Below are 22797 nucleotides of genomic sequence, written 5' to 3'. Positions count from 1 at the left end.
AGGAAATTAAAGAATTGGGGGCAAAAATATCATTTTTTGTGGAAAAAAATATGATTTTTTTATTTTCACGCCCGGGTGTTATAAACTTCTGTGAAGCACTTTGGGGTTCAAAGTGCTCACCACACATCTAGATAAGTTCCGTTGGGGGTCTAGTTTCCAAAATGTGCTCACTTGTGGGGAGTTTCAACAGTTTAGGTACATCAGAGGCTCTCCAAACGTGACATGACACCCGCAGACCATTCCATCAAAGTCTGCATTCCAAAACGTCACTACTTCCCTTCCGAGCCCCGATGTGTCCCCATACAGTAGTTTTCTCCCACATGTGAGGTATCAGCGTACTCAGGACAAATTGGACAACAACTTTTGGGGTCCAATTTCTCCTGTTACCCTTGGGAAAATAAAAAAAATTGGGGACTAAAAGATCATGTTTGTGGAAAAAATATGATTTTTTTTTTATTTTCACACCCGGGCGTTATAAACTTCTGTGAAGCCCTTGGGGGTTCAAAGTGCTCACCACACATCTAGATAAGTTCCTTGGGGGGGTCTAGTTTCCAAAATGGGGTCACTTGTGGGGGGTTTTCACTGTTTAGGCACATCAGGGTCTTTCCAAACGCGACATGGAGTCCGATCTCAATTCCAGCCAAAAAAGTCAAATGGCGCTGCTTCCCTTCCGTGCTCTGCCATGCGCCCAAATAGTGGTTTACACCCACATGTGGGGTATCAGCGTACTCAGGACAAATTGCATAATAACTTTTCGGGTCCTGTTACCCTGGGAAAATAAAAATTGGGGGTGAAAAGATTGTTTTTGTGGAAAAAATATGATTTTTTAATTGTACAGCTGTACGTTATAAACTTCTGTGAAGCCCTTGTGGGATCAAAGTCCTCACCACATATCTAAATAAGTTCCTTGGGGGGGTCTAGATTCCAAAATGGGGTTACTTGTGGGGGGTTTCCACTGTTTAGGTACGTCAGGGCCTCTCCAATCGTGACATGGCGTCCGATCTGAATACCAGCCAATTTTGCATTGAAAAAGTCAAACGGTGCTCCTTCCCTTCTGAGCTCTGCCATACGCCGAAACAGTGGTTCCCCCCCACATATCAGGTATCAGCGTACTCAGGACAAATTGCACAATAACTTTTGCAGTCCAACTTCTCCTGTTACCCTTGGCAAAATAAAAAAATTGGACCTGAAGGAATTTTTTTGTGAAAAAAAAGTTAAATGTTCATTTTTTTTTAAACATTCAAAAAATTCCTGTGAAGCACCTGAAGGGTTAATAAACTTCTTGAATATGGTTTTGAGCACCTTGAGGGGTGCAGTTTCTAGAATGGTGTCACTTTTGGGTATTTTCTATCATATAGACCCCTCAAAGTGACTTCAAATGTGATGTGGTCCGTAAAAATAAAATGGTGCTGCAGAAATGAGAAATCTCTGGTCAACTTTTAACCCTTATAACTTCCTAACAAACAAAAATGTTGGTTCCAAAATTGTGCTGATGTACAGAAAACATATGTGAAATGTTACTTATTAAGTTTTTTTTGTGCCATATCTCTGTGATTTAAGGGCATAAAAATTCAAAGTTGGAAAATTGCAAAATTTTCAAAATTTTCTCCAAATTTCCGTTTTTTTCACAAATAAACGCAAGTTATTTGAATGAAATTTTACCACTATCATGAAGTACAATATGTCACGAGAAAACAGTGTCAGAATCACCGGGATCCATGGAAGCGTTTCAGAGTTTTTACCTCATAAAGGGACAGTGGTGTTAGGGTTCTAGGTAGAAACCTGAGAGTGGACCCTCTGGGTCGTGGCTCCAGAGCCCCCGAGGGCGAGCGGACCAGGTGATGACCACCCCCTATACAGGGAGTGTTAGGGGCAGGCCCAAGGGAGATGGAACCACGACAGCCGGAACCAAAGGGATGACCCGGGGTAAATACAGGAGAGCAGATCAGAGTGTGGGAAGGTATACGAGGGGCAGAGTAGATCCAAGGTAGCAGGAAGCAGGCAGTGGAAGCCAGAAGGGTCAGGACGGAACCGAGATTGGACCTAGGGAATGAGACAAAGAACGAGATAGGGGAAGGAGCGTAATGTACAGGAGGCAGGCAACAATAGGGGCAGAGGTACAGGAGAGGGACCGGACCAGGGAACACAGGAGGAGGGAAAACAGAGGAACCAGGGAGGAAGGTAGGCAGTGACAGGGAGACACGGGAGCAGGCTACAGACGGGGACCAAGGCAGAGAGCAGAGCGCAGTACAGAGGGTGCGCGGGGACCTGATGGCCAAGGGTGACGCTGCGCAAGGATAGCAGGCGCCACGGGCTAAGACACACAGGCGTCTTACCTGTCCCGACGCCCAGCTGAAATACCCGGTGGGCGCCGCCATGATAGGGCGGGGCCACTGGGTCACGTGCCCCCAGGATGCACAGAGGCCGAGGAAGGGCGAGCGCGCATGCGCGGACCTCCGACGCGCCGAACCCCTGCAAAGCCAGACAGGGGACGGTGTGAGAGCGGAGAGGGGGAGCGCCGGCAGGAGGAGGACCCCAGGTGAGCGCTGGCGGGTGCAACAGTACCCCCTCTCTTACTCCCCTCCTTCTTAAGGCGGGATAAGAATTTTCTAATGATATGAGGGGCATTGATGTTTTCTCAGGGTTCCCACGACCTCTCCTCAGGACCGAACCCTTTCCAATCAATAAGAAAAAAGGTCCTACCCCTGACGGTCTTCTTTGCCAAGATGTCCTTGACATCAAAGATGTCTTCTGCGGTGCTAGGTTGAGGGGCGCGGGAGGAAGCTGGGTGAAAGCGATTAAATACTGTGGGTTTGAGGAGCGAGACGTGGAAGGTATTGGGAATTCGCAGAGAGGCAGGTAGCTTTAGTTTATAGGCCACGTCATTGATGCGACTCAAAATCTCAAAGGGACCAATATAACGTGGACCCAATTTATAAGAGGGGATCTTAAGGCGGACGAAATGCGAGGATAGCCAGACCTTATCGCCCGCCTGATAAGGAGGAGCGTCAAGGCGTTTCTTGTCGGCGTACCTCTTCATCCGATCGCTAGCTCTCTCAAGGGCCCCTTTTGTCTCCTCCCAAATTTTAGAGAATTCTGAGGACAAGGAGTCTGCCGCCGGCACGCCCGAGGCGGGGGAAACGGGAAGGGGAATGCCCGGGTGCTGTCCGAAAACCACCAAAAAGGGGGACTAGGAAGAGGATTCGTTGGGGTGATTGTTGTGGGCGAATTCAGCCCAAGGAAGCAGCGAGACCCAGTTGCTCTGGTGTGCATTAGAAAAATGCAGAAGATAAGAGGTTAACACCTGGTTGATTCGTTCCACTTGGCCACTGGACTGCGGGTGGTAGGCAGAGGAGAAATCCAGGGCTACCTCCATTGAGCCGCAGAGGGCTCTCCAGAAACGAGAGGTGAATTGAACACCACGGTCAGACACGATGTGCTGGGGAAAACCATGAAGTCGGAAAATATGTTGCAAGAAGATCTTCGCCAACTCGGGTGCCGAAGGCAGGCCAGGCAGAGGGATAAAATGGGCCACTTGGAAAAACGATCCACCACCACCAAAATGACAGTGCAGCCGGAGGATGGAGGTAGATCCGTGATAAAATCCATGGCAATATGGCTCTAAGGGACCGAAGGTATAGGCAACGGATGTAAGAGACCAGAGGGTAACTGTCTTGGGACTTTATTTTGGGCGCAGGAGGGACACGAAGCGGTGACCTCCAAGACGTCCTGGCGGAGCGATGGCCACCAATAATGGCGGGAGATGAGGGACAGAGTGCTTTTGGCTCCAGCATACCCGGCGACTTTAGAGGAGTGTCCCCAACGCAGAATCCTTACTTTGTCATGGTCCAATACCAAGGTCTTGCCGGGTGGTGGATTAACCAAACTTAGAGGAGCTAAAGTGACTATTTTCGCTGGATCGATGATGTGAGCAGGACCCTCCTTCATCCGTAGGGAGGAATGACCTCGATAGCGCATCTGCTTTGGTATTTTTATTACCCGGCCGAAAGTGGAGCTCGAAATCAAAGCGTCTAAAGAATAAGGACCATCTGGCTTGCCGAGGGTTGAGCCTTTGAGCAGACTGGACGTAGGCCAGATTCTTGTGGTCGGTAAATATGGTGAAGGGATGGACAGCTCCTTCGAGAAGGTAACGCCATTCCTCTAAAGCCAGTTTTATCGCAAGTAGTTCCTTGTCCCCAATGGAATAATTGCGCTCGGGCGGGGAAAAGGCTTTAGAGAAAAATCCACATGTGACAGTCCGACCAGTGGAGGTTTTTTGCAGGAGAACTGCTCCAGCTCCAACAGATGATGTGTCGACCTCAAGAATAAAGGGTCTATCGGCATCCGAACGGTGGAGAACAGGCGCTGTAGAGAATTCCTTCTTCAAAGCTTGGAAGGCGTCCTCTGCCTCAGGAGGCCAGAGGTGGGGTTTTGCCCCTTTGCGTACTAGGGCAGAGATAGGCTTGGTTAAGGTGGAGAAGTGAGGAATAAATTGCCTATAATAATTAGCAAAGCCGAGGAAGCGTTGGATGGCTTTGAGTCCAAGGGGACGAGGCCAGTTCAGGACAGCGGACACTTTCTCAGGATCCATCTTAAGACCAGACCTCGAAATGATGTATCCTAGAAACGGCAGGGACGGTTGCTCGAAGACGCATTTCTTCAACTTGGCAAACAGGTGGTTCTCCCTAAGACGTAGCAACACTTGCCGTACGTCCCGCCGATGGGTAGGGAGATCCGGGGAGAAGACAAGGATGTCGTCTAGATAAACCACGACACAGGAATAGAGGAGGTCTTGAAAAATATCGTTGACGAGTTCCTGGAATACTGCAGGTGCATTGCAGATGCCAAAAGGCATAACAAGGTACTCGTAGTGGCCGTCACGAGTATTGAACGCGGTCTTCCACTCATCCCCAGCGCAAATTTGGACCAAGTTATAGGCTCCTCGGAGATCAAGTTTGGTAAATATCTGGGCTCCTCTAAGGCGATTAAAGAGTTCGGGGATGAGGGGCAACGGGTACTTGTTCTTTATCGTGATGCTGTTTAAACCTCTGTAGTCAGTGCACGGGCGGAGCGACCCGTCCTTCTTCTTGACAAAGAAGCCTGCGCCTGCAGGAGAGGAAGACTTCCATATGAAACCCCTGGCCAAGTTCTCCTGAACGTACTCAGACATGGCTTGCGTCTCTGCCGGCGAGAGCGGATAGATCCTTCCCCTCGGAGGGATGGCTCCAGGGACGAGATCGATGGGGCAATCGTAGGGTCGGTGCGGCGGGAGGTTCTCGGCCTCCTTCTTGCTAAAGACGTCCGAAAAAGAGCTGTAAGCGATGGGCAACCCGGGGACCAGGGGAAGGGAACGGGAACCACCCACGGGACGCACCGACAGCAGACACCCCGCCCCACAGGACTCTCCCCAGCGCAGGATATGGCCCTTATGCCAGTCTAAGGTAGGCTCGTGGGCCCGTAACCAGGGAAGACCAAGAAGAATAGGGTGCGAGATGCCCGCTAGGACATAAAAGGCGATCTTCTCTTTGTGCAAGGCCCCTACCTGGAGTTCTACCTCATGGGTGACCAGGGTAACTGCCTCTTGAAGAGGTTTACCGTCCACGGAAGCGAGGATCCGTGGAGTTTCTAAGGTCTTAACCGGAACCGAGAATTTAAGAACCTCCTCAAGCCGAATAAAATTTCCTGCTGCGCCGGAATCTACATAGGCCGCCAAAGAAAAACGTTTACCACCAACGTGCAACAAAACGGACAGAGTGAGGGGTAGAGAGGTATCACATACACCTAGGGAGGCCTCTCTTACCTGACCTAGGCGGAGGAGTTTTCCGGACGTTCCGGGCCGGCACGGACCAGATGAGAGTCGCTGCACAATAGAAACAGAGACCATTGGTGCGCCTCTCCTCCCGGCGTTGTCCCGATAGTTTAAGCCGGTCTACCTGCATGGGTTCAGGCATATAAGCTGAAGCGGATATCCCGGACCGACGGCAGGGTGGTCCACGGATGGCTGGGGAAGAACGCGGGAGCCTTCTCTCTCGAGCACGTTCCTGGAATCGTAGATCAATACGTGTGGCCAGTGAAATCAGTTCCTCTAAGGCGGTGGGTGTATCACGTCCAGCCAACTCGTCCTTAATACGACCCGCGAGCCCTCGCCAGAAGGCCCCTACCAATGCCTCGTTGTTCCACCCCAAATCCGAGGATAGGGTCCGAAACCGGATGACATATTGACCCACGGTTTGGGACCCTTGGTGGAGGTTGAATAAGGATTCCGTGGTAGAGGCCAGACGGCCCGGTTCGTCGAATACTCGACGAAACATCTCAAAAAAGGTACTTAACTGGGAGACCACAGGGTCATCCTGCTCCCAGAGAGGGTTAACCCATGCCAAGGCATCTCCCTCGAGGTGGGAGACAATAAAAGCCACCTTGGCCCGCTCAGTGGGATATTGCTGGGGCAGGAGTTCGAAGTGGAGACGGCACTGGTTCAGGAAACCCCGACACAGCTTGGGGTCCCCGTTGTAACGAGGTGGCCTAGCTAGGCGGGGTGGTGGGTGAGGAGCCAAAGCTGAGCCGGGGAACGCGGCGGCTGCCTGCAGGGAGTGTAAGCGGTCGTCTATAGAGGCCATATAACTAAGAATATGGGCCTGGGAATCTCTCTGCTGTGCCAGCTCTTGTTGCAGTCCAGCCAAATGGGAAGCGTTCCCCGTGTCGGAGGCCTGGAGCGCAGAGAGACGGGAATCCATGGACTTCATGAAAGCCATGATACGGGTTTGGTTCTCCCGCAAAAAGAGCAGCTCCTTTTGAACCGCAGCGGCTCCGGCGGGGTCCATGGCCTGTGTGTTCTGTTAGGGTTCTAGGTAGAAACCCGAGAGTGGACCCTCTGGGTCGTGGCTCCAGAGCCCCCGAGGGCGAGCGGACCAGGTGATGACCACCCCCTATACAGGGAGTGTTAGGGGCAGGCCCAAGGGAGATGGAACCACGACAGCCGGAACCAAAGGGACGACCCGGGGTAAATACAGGAGAGCAGATCAGAGTGTGGGAAGGTATACGAGGTGTAGAGTAGAACCAAGGTAGCAGGAAGCAGGCAGTGGAAGCCAGAAGGGTCAGGACGGAACCGAGACTGGACCTAGGGAATGAGACAAAGAACGAGATAGGGAAAGGAGCGTAATGTACAGGAGGCAGGCAACAATAGGGGAAGAGGTACAGGAGAGGGACCGGACCAGGGAACACAGGAGGAGGGAAAACAGAGGAACCAGGGAGGAAGGTAGGCAGTGACAGGGAGACTTGGGAGCAGGCTACAGACGGGGACCAAGGCAGAGAGCAGAGCTCAGTACAGAGGGTGCGTGGGGACCTGATGGCCAAGGGTGACGCTGCGCAAGGATAGCAGGCGCCACGGGCTAAGACACACAGGCGTCTTACCTGTCCCGACGCCCAGCTGAAATACCCGGTGGGCGCCGCCATGATGGGGCGGAGCCACCGTGTCACGTGCCCCCAGGATGCACAGAGGCCGAGGAAGGGCGAGCGCGCATGCACGGACCTCCGACGCGCCGAGCCCCTGCAAAGCCAGGCAGGGGACGGTGTGAGAGTGGAGAGGGGGAGCGCCGGCAGGAGGAGGACCCCAGGTGAGCGCTGGCGGGTCCAACAAGTGGTCAGAATTGTAAAAATTGGCCCGGTCATGAACGTGCAAACCACCCTTGGGGTCAAATTAATGCAGTGGCGTTTCGTTTGTGTCTTCAAGCGTCTTTTAAGATCCCCAATGTATTCCATAGGGTCCTGCTGAAACCATTGGGGGCTGTGGAAGAAGCGTCATTGGGTCCCTTGTCGCCTGTGTTGGTGAATTGTCAGGAGGAGTGCGAGGTGGAGAGCATTGTGGATTCCCAGTTGGTCCGCCGTTCCCTCCAGTATCTTGTGCACTGGAAGGGTTATGGTCCTGAGGACCAATCCCGGGTTCCTGCCCGATCGGTTCATGCTGATCATCTGGTGCTCTCCTTTCACACCCGGTTTCCTGGGAAACCTGGGGTCCGATGGCCCACCGTTGAGAGGGGGGTACAGTCATGACTCTGGACAGGATGGTTACGCCTCCATCCTGGTCAGGTCAGGGTTAATTTTAGTCCGTCTCTCTTTGGTGTCGGTGATACTGGCAGTTCCTGAATTTGGTGTCAGTGATACTTCCGTATCCTTGGTTAGTGGTTGCTGACCCAGGTGACTAGTCCTTAAATGTGTGCTTGTGAGCTTTGCTGTGTATGACCTGGTTTGTCCCCTGATTTTTACCTCTGTATCCTGCTTTGTACTGCTCTACTGCTCTGTCCTTCCTGGTTATCTGACCCCTTGGCTTGTCTCAGTTTACTCTTTGTCTTGTCCCTAGGTACTACGCACTCGTCTGCCTTTTGACCCTCGGCTCTCCTTGACCATGTTTTCTGTCTTTGCCCTGTGCTCTGCCTGCTCAGTTTCCTTCTCTGCACTCATGTGCGGTGGCTCCGTCCCCTGATCACGTGATCGCTTAGTGCCAGGTCCTGTACTAACTGTACTAGTCTCAGGTCCTTGCGCACTGCATGCCTTCTGCCTGCACTCCCTGTGCTCATTCACGTGCCTAGGCAGCGTCAGTGACACCTTAGGTGTCATTACACTGTCATGTTACACCGCTGTATTGTCTTGGCCATCGGGCTGCAGCTCAATGCCAGGGTGTTGGCAATCGTCTTATAGCCTTGGTTATGTAGAAAAGCAAATTCTTTTTTTCAGATCCTCAGAGTTCTTTGCCATGATGAACTTCCAGTGACCGGTATGAGAAAGTGTGAGAGAACACTAAATATTACACACCTGCTCACTATTCACATCTGTGACTTTGTAACACTAATATGAGTCACCTGACACCACGGAGGGAAAATGGCTAATTTGGCACAATTTGACTATTTTCACCTGGGGGTGTACTCACTTTTGTTGTCAGCAGTTTAATGGCTGTTAGCTACTTGGTGGGCACCAAATTTGCACCGTTACACAAGCTGCACACTGACTACTGTACATGGTATCGCAGTGTCAGATCTTCAGTATTGTCCCATGAAAAAAGACAATAAAATATTTACAAGAAAGGGGGGGAGGGTGTACTCACTTTTGTGATGTACTGTAGGTATCTCATTACTGTTGTTATGTTGCACTGGAGTTGGCCTGGGACTGGTTTCGCTAAATGTGAGATTACTGTAATTTTTGGGATTATTGGCTGCAGCGCAGGGCCAGATCTAGGTGTGAGAAGATAATATCGGGGAATTACACTTCTAGTAGTTGATGTGTAGGATGAAGAACATGAATACACAGCACAAGTCAGGAGGACGGTTTCACATCCGTGTTTCATGGTTCGTGTGCAGACCTTGATGCATAGACCAGATCTAAACAACCCCACAGGTATATATAAGGCTGTCAGGTGCTGGTCCCTGAATTATGTTCTGTCCTCGGACCACGAAACACTGATGTGTGAAACCGGCCATAGTTACAAATATCACAGGTAGTCCCAAGAGCTTGGCGTACATCACGCCGTCACGGGCCATGAGGCTGGCTCTCTACATATCTACTCTGTTTCTCTAACGTTTATAGTTTTTCAATGTGTCCTGCAGGTAAAAAGCCATATTACAACTCTTGTATAACAAGTCCATGAATGAACACGATTGCAACCACAAACTTTTTTGTTGATCTGATGTAACTTTTTTTTCTATTCCAGATGCAAAAAGTTTGGCTGAAATGCTCATGAGGTAAGAGAATCTCACTGGAACTTTTCAGGATATCACTATCTGGTTTTGATAGTTTTTACTTTCTGTTTCATTCTTTGTTTCATCGTGGTATGGAAGTTGTTAAAATGATCATTCCCTCCTTCTTCCAGCCAGCTAAATATCATACATATGTAAGGAGGTTGTCCAATCGATACTGGACAACCTCCTTTAGGGTAGATTGGGCCTAGACCTAACTTCAGGGCAGTAGGCACCTGCTTGACCTAAGGCTCTACTGTAGGGTTCAACAAAAAGATTCGGCGTATTTCGGCGTCCAATCTGTTCTCACATGGCAGCCCACGATGTCGCCCAAGAGGTGCCCAGGATGCCGGCCAAAGATGCCAGCCTTAGAAAAGAAGACTACCCTGAGCCTGCTACCGCAGAGGACCAAACTGGACATCGCAGATCTTTTCCTTCAACTGTATTTCCCTCAGATGTTCCCAAATGCCACCTACACATGGTGTCTCCTGGATGGCATTGTGGTTCACTATAAACGGGGATTGGGTAAAATAAGGCCGGAACTCAAAAGCGGCCATTATACAGGTTTGTGAAAAAACTACTATAGTGGGCAATATACAAAAATGGATCATAACGATGTCCAGAGGGGGTCATTTGAAGATATTAGGACATTTAGGGCCCATACTCTAACCATAATGAGGGTGTTCAGTGAAAGTAGTAGACCACCTTTCTCTGGACCACATATGGTAAATTTGTGCCATCTTAAGAAGGTGAGGTTTTTTTTTATGATACAAGAAAATTTGAGCAGATCCTAAAGGGACCCAAACCTTTTAGAGCAGGCTTCCCCAACTCCAGTCCTCAAGGCCCACCAACAGGTCATCTTTTCAGGATTTCCCTTGTATTGTACAGGTGATACAATTATCACCTGGGCAATACTAAGGAAATCCTGAAAACCTGACCTGTTGGTGGGCCTTGAGGACTGGAGTTGGGGAACCCTGTTTTAGAGAGTGCTGTATTCCCATTCTTTTGGAGTGAAGGAACTACTATTCACAGGATCCTTTATAGCCCCTGTTCACGCCACTGTCATCACCATTGACCTCTAAAAACTAACCATAATGGTTGTGTGATCAGCGATTTAGTTTTTATAAGCTGGGAAGTTACAAAAATGGAAGTCCAAAATTCCATATTTGACAACTTTTTTTTCAAAATTTTTGAGAAGAAGAAATTAGATTGTTCCGCTATGCGATTCCGCAGCGGTAAAAAACGCACCATTGGCACAACATGTGCGTTTTTAATTAGGAATGCATGGAATGCTTTTCTTAAGTGTTTCCGCGGCAGAATCGCGCGTTTAAAATCGCAGCGGAAACGCTTAAAAAAACGCTACGTGGGCACACAGCCTTAGCGTTTTCTTCCTTCAGGTGCAGTCACACAATTAATGGAAATCTAATAACGGCTTACCGTAATTAATTTAAGTCATAAAATTGGTTTTTTGTCCCTAAGTTAATATAGAGGATGTGGCTGAGATGTAGCCACTAAATATCCCTTCTGCGATGTCAGAATAGGTCTCCGTATACATAGAAACCATATGCAAGCAGGATGACAATCATTGTTCACAGACCCTGTATTATGGCATTATCCTATTTGCTGTGAGCTAGTCACCCTGGGCCTATACATTGAAGAAAACCAGACAGGAGCTAAATTTGTGTTGCTGAACTATTAAAAATATATAATGTTTGTACCTGATGTAAAAGCCACTGTTCTCCTGAATCCGACGATGTTTCTCTTTTGTTGCTGTGCCTCTCCATTCCTGAGATATGGTCCTATCTTCACTCTGTATAAATCTAGTCTTCTTAGCCAAGTGGATGTGGTCATTAGCTAGTAGATATTTTTTTTTATCATGCCCACTTGGCTAAAAAGATTAGATTTATATTCCGGGAAGAGGGGGCCATATCTCAGGAGCGGAGAAGGGCAAGAACGAGAGAAAAACAACGCCGGATTCAAAAAAAACAGTGGCATTTACCCCAGGTTAAAAAAAAATGACGTATTTAAGTCAGATAACAGTTTCAGGAATTTCTAAACTAGATACATTGGAGTTCAGTGAGCCTGTATGAATCAGTCTTCATTTAGCGCCATCTAGTGGTAGCTGTCAACCTAAAGAATACACATGGATAGAATATAAAAATTGTGTATGGAGGGTTGAAGAGAATATCCAATTTTAGGGAAAGTTATTTTTCTTTCTTTAGATGAATATCGTTTCGGCTAAAAATGATTTTTGCAATTGAATTTCGTTACAAATTGTGCACTATTTACCTTCTGTAGGCTCTTTGTTGACTGCAAAATGAGCTAACTGAGGATCCATCAGTGAGCTCGCTTCGAAGGTATGTCGGAGAGTTTGTAACACTTTTATCTGTCTTTTTCTGAGCTCCTCTCATATCGCCTGAAGAATGTGCCGACAAACAAAGAACCTGTAAAAGCCAAATGATGCAAAATATTTAATGAAATCCAATTGCAATTTTTTTTTAACCCCAAATACATTCATTTAACTTAAGAAAAAAAAGTCTCTAAAGGTGGACTTCCCCCTCAATTTTCCATAGTATATAGTAGATCTATAAAGGCAGTTTTCACCATGCTGGATCACACAAATGACAGAAAAGTGGTGATGACTTCCTGGCAACTTTGTATATAAATGTAGAGACTGGCATAAAAATGAAGGTTAAAGTCAGCGTAAAATCTCGACAGCAAAGTGTCAGTGGTAAAGCGTCTTGTAAAGCTCCACTTTCCCAGGACGATGTCTGCGAGCGCTGCGCTTAGGATCTTCCCTCCATCAGACTCTTGTAAACAGGACTGAAATGTTATTTTATGCTTTATTACCCACTTGTATGTTATTATTTGTGCTCCGTGTGACTGCAGGAGGCCGGCCGCCAGCAGCTCATTAAACAGAAGTGCTAGTAAAATACAGATCTACAGTAAAGGCGACGTCGGCTGGTTATAGATCCCTATCCATTAAAGTCTACGGCGTGTCCATGCAGAGTCGCTTGCTGAAGGATTTTTTATAGACTGTGTCCTTTTACTGCTGGTTTCAGATTGATACTTAACCGTTTTTTTTTTATAATCCTATTTATTTTTTCCTCCTTTTTTTACGCCTTCAGTAAGAATACGCGGACGTCTGACACACTGAACAAGCAGCAGACCCTGAGAATGCACATCGATATTCCCCGCGCACAGCTCCTTATAGAAGAGCGGGACACCATGGAGACTATCGGTACGTGTCTTCTGGGCCAGGACGGCGATTTCTTCTCGGTTCCTTCTCTTTGCTGGCTCAGTGACCTCAGTGCAGAGATATCAGTGGGACGGCGCTGGCTCTTTTCTACAGGACCAGTGTTAGCCCCGAGACAAAACTTCTCTATCACAAGAAGCACAAGTGCAAAGTAATAACGTTAAAATATTGTGTGTGTCATAGTAACATCCTTTAACTTACAAACCGTGTCCACAAAATAACTTCACACAGTACATAATATTACCACTGGGTCCCTGCATAATGCTACCATAGAGTATATGCTACCATACATTGCCTACATAAAGAAATAGTGCCATGCAATAAATAATACTACCACTGAGTGCCTGCATAATACTACCATAGAGTACATAAAATGCTATCATACAGTGCCTACATAATAGTGCCATACAGTACATATTACTAACCACAGAGTGCATGCATAATACTACCATAGAGTAGATAAAATGCTACAATAAAATGCATACATATTAGTATCATACTGTATGTATACTACAGTGTGTATATAATAGTACCACACAGTACCGATAATGCCACTGTATAATGCCTACACAACATACTACCATACCGTACATATTGTACTACTATACAGTGTCTACAGTACACATAATACCATAGATTGCCTACATAACATAACCATAAAGTGCATATAATACTGCCATACAGTGCGTACATAATAGTACCATAAAATACACATAATAGTAAAATAAAGTGATGGAAGAATAGTACCATACTGTACACATACTATCGTACAGCACCTACATAATGGTACCGTACATTACACATAATAGTACCTTACCTTGCCTACATATTAGCTCTATGCAGTACAGATAATACTACAGGGCCTACATAACAGTATCATACCATGTCCGCCATACAGTGCCGTAATACCAGCCTCATGCTGTGCCGTCATCACCCGCTCACTAATCACGTACCAATGCTGTATACATAATAGCAGCATACAACATATGCAGTGCCATATAGTGCCATACATTACACACATACATCACAGTACCCTCATGTAATACCGTACACTGCGCCTGTATTACTGCACTATGTAACAATCTCACACCTGATAGAATTGGCCTATGAGGGACGGGCCGCTCACACACATGGGGACGCCGTGTCCCTATGAGCCGGTGTTGCTGGACCTCCCCCGTACGGCGCTGCGCTTCCTGTGTAAGCGGATTATTTGCTAATACGGAATAACGTTCATCTGTCTCCGCAGCAACATTTGTTTTGGAAACAGAATTTGCAGACCGCTCACAGGGAGCAAATATCACAGGGGTCACCGGGGCTGCGACATGCCAGGGGCCGCTGATCACAGAGACCCCTGCTCTCCTGTCACATCACTGTGACTGTCAGGACCTGCTGGGAGCTGTAGTCCCACAGCTGATAAGGAGTCATACTTGCTATAGTCTTGATTTAAAAAATCTGCCTTTTGGGGTATGCAGCTCATTTGCTGACTAATGGAAGCATAAATAAGTCCTGTATAGTCTGGGCTTGCTGTTACAGTTAGGTCCATATATATTTGGACAGAGACAACATTTTTCTCATTTTGGTTCTAGACATTACCACAATGAATTTTAAACAAAACAATTCAGATGCAGTTGAAGTTCAGACTTTCAGCTTTCATTTGAGGGTATCCACATTAACATTGGATGAAGGGTTTAGGAGTTTTAGCTACTTAACATTGTCTAGAACCAAAATTAGAAAAATGTTGTCTCTGTCCAAATATATATGGACCTAACTGTATGTTTCACTATACCTGTATTAAGGGGGTTGTCTTGTATTAAACGGGTTTGAAACATTTCAGATACAACGCCACCCCTGATTATGGGTCGTGTCTGGTATTGCAGCACAACTCCATTCATTTTAATGGGGTTGAAGTGCAATAAAAGACTCATCTTAAAGGGGTTGTCCAATTATGGCCAGCAATTGTTTTTTTTTTAATTCCGTGTATTTGGGTCTAAAAATAATTTTTGCAATAGTGTTTCATTAAAAATTTTGCGTCCTTTGACTCTTGTCAGCTCTTTCTTCCTCTGCACATTCAGCTTTAATGTGAGATGTCTGTGGTCACACATCGGCCAAGAGGAGCTCGGAAAGATGACAAACACGAGCTCTACTAACTCTCCCATAAAACTGAAAGAGCTCACTGACATATTCTCAGTTAACTCATTCTAAAGATGAAAGAATGTGCTGACATTACAATTCTTCTGATTAGCTGGAAATTGATGCAAATCGAATTTATGGTTAAAAAAAAAAACTATTTATCGTGCTCTGAGTTTTCGGCTGGACCCCAGAACATGATAATGAACTTTTTTTTAACCCATTCCTGACAAACAAAATTTGTATTTGAAAATGTTGGGAAATTCAAGAGTGATTTCAATTGCTTTAAACCTAGTAATCCCTTTAATGGTTCCTTTCTATACCACCTTTTATATCCCTAATAGGATCTATGCAACTTCTATATACATTACTGCTCGCACAGGACCCAGCTTTCCCAGAATCCTGAACAGCTAATCTTCACCATTCTCTCGCTCTATGGGTACCAGCATTAGATGAGGGCTTAATTTGGGAACGCTGGGTGGACAGATCCAATGTAACATGTTAGATGACTGGCGGTCGACTGCTCTGTCACTCCACATCCCGGGCGTGCAGGTTAGCGGCGGACACATCAATGAAGCAATTAAGTGTTGTCTGGCCGGGCAGCAGTGGGAGTTAATCTTGGCAGCATCTCGGTGCCGTTACCTTGTCCCTTGGCGCACGCACAGACTCCTAATAACCTGCGAGGCTTTAATCCTCGTATTTCCAGCACATACTGTCCGCCCGCTGCCTTGTTTGGGCAAAAAATGCAAACAACAGAAGTGTGCAGAGTCGCGGCCGCCCCATCGCTGTCACACGGAAGACTTAACGGAAAAGTGGAAAACTTCCAGCCCCTCCGAGCAATGAAAGCTCCTCCACTGTATAAATAAGGCTTGCGGGCGTCTCAGGAGGGATGACGCCGATGCTTTATGGCCCCCTTCGCGCGCTTACAGATCGAAAATCCTTCCACCTGTTTCTTCCACATCCCTCTGTTTTCTATCCTAAGCGAATCTCCCGAGGATCGATGCCCGAGGGGAGACGCGCTCATGAATGGAGGAAATTCTCCTTGTTTAGTAACGTCGAGTTTACAACATAAAGAGAATGGGAAAGATGTTGCGAAATAAGACGCTGCTGTTCCTTGTGGGGTTTGGAGCCTTTAGTAGTGTTCATCCTGAGCCACCTGCTTCATGAATACATAACAAGAGACTGGTGTGATTCAAGCAGGGAATATAATGTTGGATATCCTTGATTATGTCGTGCCATCCCTGATGATGTCATCACTTCTTTGATGATGTGCCATCCTTGACAATGCCGTGCCAGCCTTGATGATGTCATGGCATCTTTGATGATGTTGTGTCATCCTTGATGATGATGTGCCACCTGAAAAGATGCAGTTATTAAAGGGATATTTCTATACATGTGTGCCTGAGAGATGTCAGTCCAACCTCTGGGACCACCCATGTTAATCCTCTGGGACCACCCCTTTTAATCCTCTGGGACCATCCCTTTTAATCCTCTGGACCACCCCTTTTAATCCTCTGGGACCACCCCTTTTAATCCTCTGGACCACCCCTTTTAATCCTCTGGGACCACCTCTTTTAATTCCCTGGGACCACCCCTTTTAATCCTCTGGACCACCCCTTTTAATCCTCTGGGACTACCTCTTTTAATTCCCTGGGACCACCCCTGTTAATCCCCTCCAGTCTTTACTCTCCGTAGAGCTGAATAGAGAGGTAACTAATTAAAGTCTGGGAGTTACCGATATCTGTGTTTGCTAGGGCACCTGCTGGCTCCATACCTGCCTTTTTTTTACCCACCGGTTTTATAGATATGACAGTGGGGTTGATTCTTGTAAAACTGGTGAATCTCAGCCATATACACATGTAGCAGCCATGAGCATGTTATCTGAGGGATTGTAATGTGGCGCGGGCGTCTACGCTGTCCTAGAGAAATAGCGTAAATCAGCGGCTACATCTGTAACATAAGCTGTGCATTTCATATGGGATAAACTATAGTAGGTTTTTACTTTGTAATCTGACAGCAGCATAATGAAGGGGCTGAGACTCTGATTCCAGTGATGTATCACTTAGATTATTGGGTGCAGCAGTTTTGATAGAATCACAGTTTTCTCTGCTGCAGATGTAACAGAGCTCGGAATGCTGAGCTCTGTATAACCCCGCCCACACACACTCCTGATTGGTGGGCATGTGGCTGGACCAGGAGGCACAAGACACTTAGTCCTCTAGTGATAATCTCCTACTGATAAAACACTGATTGTATCGAAACAGCAAATCACAAGCCCAATATGTATCACACTGCTGGAATCAGGGTCTCTGCCCCTACATCATACTGTTCTCAGATTACATAACAGAAACCTGCTGACGGATGCCCTTTAAAATTTGATTACATTACATATATATGATTTATTCCCCTCCACCCACAAATCTGAATATAGTGGGATTATCCCGAGTGATGGGACGGAGTGAAAAACTTGTTGGGACTTCACAATGCCCGTCAGAATGTCTCTAGTGTGTATGTGACTGTCTGTGATAGCCAGACGCTCCGCTCTCACAGGGAGTCCCAGCGATCAGACTCTGAAATCAGTAACTAAAGTGATGACCTACCAAGTTGGGAAGTTTGGAATTACTTTGTAATGGCAATATCTTACACTTCATTGAAAAAAAAATATTTGATTAATTTTTCTCCTTTTATTACAATTTTTTTTTGTACTGGTGAGCCAGACAGAGGTCCAGCATCAGCATCAGATTTGTGATTTTTTTTTTTGACCTCGTCTAACTTTTTCTGCTTCCTTTGAATTTTTTGGTTACAGGATTGTACAATCTCCCTTTTTGCACCAGATCATAATTCAAAGGAAATCATCCCTGCTCCCCTATTAAAAGTTACAATGTACTTACAAAAATAATATAGATATTTTTTCTAATGACCTATATTTCGTCAAGTAAACATTAGGACACTTCAGACTGCTGACGATTCTGATCTTTTTTCCCGATTTGCCCTCCACATCCAGAATCTGAATCTTTTTGTCTCCTCACTAATGACCAGGAGATAAGAACATCCTTTTCTGCAGTCTCGCTTCTTCCCAGTTTAATGGGCTCTCTTGCTTTGCAAGCAATGCAGACAGAACGCCCGTTCCATCTCTCCAGCTATCATTCCTCGCTTCACTGTCTAGAGTCAAGATTTATCCAAGACACCGAGCAATTTATTCCTCTATTTCTGCACACAGAAAATGTGACATAAATGCAAAAAAAAATACGTAAAAAAAAAATTTCAATGTTAAATCAGTTTTTTGCTTTTTTAATCAATGCATAAAGTGGGCCAAAGGTTTTGAGCTTCTCAGTTGTCGCCTTTAAATCTTCTCCTAACATTAAATCTTCTCTTGCTCCAGATGACAGATCTACGGTGCTATTGACTGATGCTGATTTCGGGGAGTCATCGAAACAGAAGTCGTTAACTGTCACTCACACAGTGCATTACCAGTCCGTCTCACAGGCTACAGGGCCCCTGGTCGATGTGTCAGACGCTCGGCCCGGGACAAGTAAGTGTTATTACATTTTGTGTATAGCAGTTTTTATATATATATATATATATATATATATATATATATATATATACACATGTATATATTCTTATCCTGGTATGCATGGCCCCATCAGGAAAACATAACAAAGACATAAAAAATTATACTTGCCTTCCTGCGCTCCCTCACAGCGTCTTATTCTGATGCCAGCAGCTGCTTTATGCTTTAAGCAGCGTATGGTAGTAACGTCATGCTTTGCTTAGGCCAGGTTCATACTGCGTTAATGCAGTCCGTTCAGCGCATAGTGTTGACGGACTGGGTTAACGCTATAGCATAATGCGATCGCGTTATGCTATACCGCTAGCGCAGATGCTTCATCTGCGGTAGCAGTGACTGACCCTCGGACGCTGCAGACCGCGTCCGAGGGTCCGTCACAGAATGACGGCACATCGCTAGCGCATGCCGATTATGGCATGCATTAGGTGATGCGCTCGATAATGGAGGTGAATGGCAGCGTTACAAGCAGCCCAGGGACACAGCTGCTGGAATACTCACTGCTCTCCATACCCGGACTATATACGTGGAGTGCAGTGAGTATTCATTGCTCTTTAGCAGCGAGCACAGTGTTAACCACACCTACAGCTGCCGGGCAATCACATGTGCTCGCTACTAAATGGAATGAATATTCAATGCATTCCATGCCTATGGCAGTGGCGAGCAGTGAATATTCATTGCCTTAAGTAGCGAGCACACGTGAACGCCCGTCAGCTGCAGGAAGCCGGCTGCTGAGGTTAACAGCGTGTCCGCTATTAAAAAGAAGTGAATTTTCATTGCTTTCCACGCCCATGGGTGTGGAATTGAGTGAATATTCATTTCTCTTTAGCAGCGGGCACAGGAGTTAGCCGTAGCAGCCATCTCCTGCCTGCTGTGACCCGCCGCTCCCCCACCTCCCCACCACTGCCAGAGCAGATACATTCGGACTATAAGACGCACTTCCCATTTTCCTCCACATTTTTGGAAGAAAAAATGCGTCTTAGGCTACTTTCACACTTGCTTTTTTTTGCAGCACATTTTTCCCGCAAAAAAACGCATGGAAAAAACGCAAATGCTGCGTTTTTTTCAAGCATTTTTATGCGCATGCATGAAAAAAACGCAGCGTTTTTATGCGTTTGTCTGCGTTTTTAGTGCGTTTTTACGGCGTTTGCGTTTTTTTCCAACATTAGTTGGCCTCACCAAAAAAATCAAGATAGGGTTAGGATTAACACTAACCCAAACCATGACTTTACTAACCCTAACCCTAATCAAACCATACTAACCCTAACCCTTTACCAAACCATATTAACCCTAACCCTTAACCAAACCCTACTAACCCTAACCCTTAACCAAACCCTACTAACCCTAACCCTTAACCAAACCCTACTAACCCTAAACCCTAACTAACCCTAAACCCTAACCCTTAACCAAACCATACTAACCCTAACCCTAAACCCCCTTAACTAACCCTAACTCTAACCCAAACCCCTAATTTCCATTGTCTAACCAATGGTCAACAAAAAAACGCATGCGCAAAAAACGCATACATGAGCATGCCAATGCGCACGTATGCGCACCCATAGACTTACAATGGGTGTCTTGCTGTAAAAAAACGCATTGCGCGCGCATGCGTTTTTTTGAGGCAAGTCGGATGCCCAAAAGATGCAACAGGATACATTTTGTGCGACCGAGCGCACACCACAAAAAAACGCATGCGCGTAAAAACGCGTACAAACACGTGTATGCGCACATAAGCGCATCCCATGCAAAATATAGGGGAAAAAAAGCGCATGCGTTTTTTAGCGCTAAAATACAGCGCAAAAAAATGCAAGTGTGAAACCAGCCTTATAGTCCAAAAAATATCGTATACAGTGGGGAAAATAAATATTTGACACACTGACAATTTTGCAAGTTTTCCCGCCTACAAAGAACGGAGAGGTCTGTAATTTTTATTGTAGGTAAACTTCCAACTGTCAGAGACAGAATCTAAAAAAAAACCAAGCAGAAAATCACATTGTATACTTATTTTCCCCACTGTACATATACGGTATCACTGTCCCCATCCATCAGCTTAATAAATAGGAGGGCACACTCTATCCTCATTGGGCACATTTTGGATGATTGGTCCTAATATTCATGAACATTGGAACATAGAAGGATAGATAACAACATTCTAGTGGCATGCAGAATGCAAGCCTTTCATTGCGGATTCCATTCCGAAACCCACGTCAAGTCTGACAACACTCAAACAGCATGCAAACCCCTTCACATGAAATATAAAAATTGTGTATTAAATATTTTTTATATCCGTGTGTATAAAAAGTAGCATGTTACTTATTTTGTTTTGGCTGTGGAAATACCTGGCAGAAATACAAAGCTCAGTTTTAATTAATTTGCTTACAGAATTATTGATTGATCTATAAATCCCCTGCATTTCCTGCAGCCACCAGTAGGGGGAGTGTAAGAGTTTGCTGCATACTGTTTATATTTGGATCTTAATGTAAAAGTGTGCAGTAATCTTCTGAGCTCCCCCTAGTGGTGGCTGCAGGCGACCAAAATCTTATTTATTGTTCTAAGCTCTTATATTGTATTAGGACTGATCCTTCAAAATTGTGCCTGAGGAGGATAGTGTCATTCACCCTCCCCTGTGCAGCTTCATTAATTAATTTGCTAATTTAAGGCTTGGTAAATAATTGTAGTTTCTGTAATCAGCTGGAATTTGGTTAATAATATATGAAGTTATTTTCTCTGTCTCCGAGTGGTAGAATTAATTGATTAAAAGCCTGGGAGGAAAAAGAAAAAAGCAAAATTGAATCTCACATAATCAGACTTGCACTGGAGAGCACAGGAGGTAGAGTGCTTAACCCTTTCATAGCCATCACTGCCATGCATTTGTATCCCCCAGAAAATCTAAAGGGATTCTATCATTTATGACAGACTGCAACTTTTCAGTATATACACCATCTGATCTCGAAATCATGGGTGACAATTCCAGTGAAAGAGGCAAAAATTTGATGATTACCGTAGTTATTTTTTATGAATATCAGGAGAAACATAAGAGCATGCGATTAATTTTATGTATAAAAATATCCACATTTTATTAAACACCAATGATACAAAAAACATAGCAACAGAGTGCTCATAAATATATGTGGACAATATGTCCCATGAAACAACCCCTCAACCTACCCTAGATGGAAACAACCCGGTAAGAATACCTTTGGGGGAATATAACACATGTGATATCTCATATCATGGTGCCCTATAAACATGTAAAGGCCAAGTCACTACAAATCAGTGGCCAAATAAGACACAAGTGCTAATTGCATTAGGGGCATGGCGTAAGTACTCCATAAGAACAGTTAGCCCCAGAACTGCAAGAGTTCCCATAGGGTAACTTAACAGGGAGGGGAAGAAGAGGAGAGCCCGGCAGTGAAGCCCCCGACGCGCGTTTCGCGACGTCCCCCGCCTCTTTATCAAGGAGGAGATGACTGTAAGTATCCAAGTAGGGCCTTAAAATAGCCCTTGAACCCGGTCATGTGACCCGTATCCACCAATGATATTGGCGCCAGCGGCGCATGCGCCATGGTGTCTGCAGGTCCGTCACTGCGGCCAGGCATCATGCACAGTCCGCACGCGCCGGGAAAACCCGAGGCAGAGCACCGTGCATATAGATGCCGGCCGCAGCGCGGAGCCACAGACAGCATGGCGATGCGCACGGCCATGGGAAAGAAGTGGATCATAGGAATGACTATATCTAACCCGAAAGAGAAAATGTATAAAGAACCGGAACAACATCATATAGATTAACCCTATGTCCCCACGCTAAACAATGCATAGGCGTAGAAATAATCAGCCTAACTAAACGTGTAATAATACAATAGGCATATATTAAGGCAAGAATGAAACATAACATTCATCGAATAAACATACAATGATTTCCATAGAACATTTTGTTATAAGTACACCTATAATAAAAAAAGCCTATATCCACATGTACAAAGGTATGCATAGATAAAGCATGACAACAGTTGGGCAAGTATATGATGAATTCCGTGACAATGCTTGATTGTAGAAGATGGCATGTCAGATCCACAATATAGGGCTAGTCCAAAACCAAACAAGGACTCACTGAATAGTAA

At 45.9% G+C, this 22797-nt stretch overlaps 1 protein-coding gene across 2 annotated transcripts in view; it reads left to right on the top strand.

The window, feature by feature from the left end:
- DSCAM (DS cell adhesion molecule) overlaps window positions 1-22797 on the top strand; it is a 609674-nt gene that overhangs the window by 541611 nt on the left and 45266 nt on the right. For both annotated transcript variants that reach the window (XM_073584700.1, XM_073584699.1), the window contains exons 28-30: window positions 9701-9731; window positions 12854-12966; window positions 18491-18640. In XM_073584700.1, coding sequence (XP_073440801.1) covers window positions 9701-9731; window positions 12854-12966; window positions 18491-18640 — 294 coding nt within the window. The remainder of the gene's footprint in view (window positions 1-9700; window positions 9732-12853; window positions 12967-18490; window positions 18641-22797) is intronic.

The sequence above is a fragment of the Dendrobates tinctorius genome, unplaced genomic scaffold (genome assembly GCF_039654945.1).
Source record: "Dendrobates tinctorius isolate UK_male_01 unplaced genomic scaffold, ASM3965494v1 ptg000084l, whole genome shotgun sequence".
NCBI classification, from domain to species: Eukaryota; Metazoa; Chordata; class Amphibia; order Anura; family Dendrobatidae; genus Dendrobates; species Dendrobates tinctorius.
This window is presented reverse-complemented; position numbering and strand designations above follow the sequence as displayed.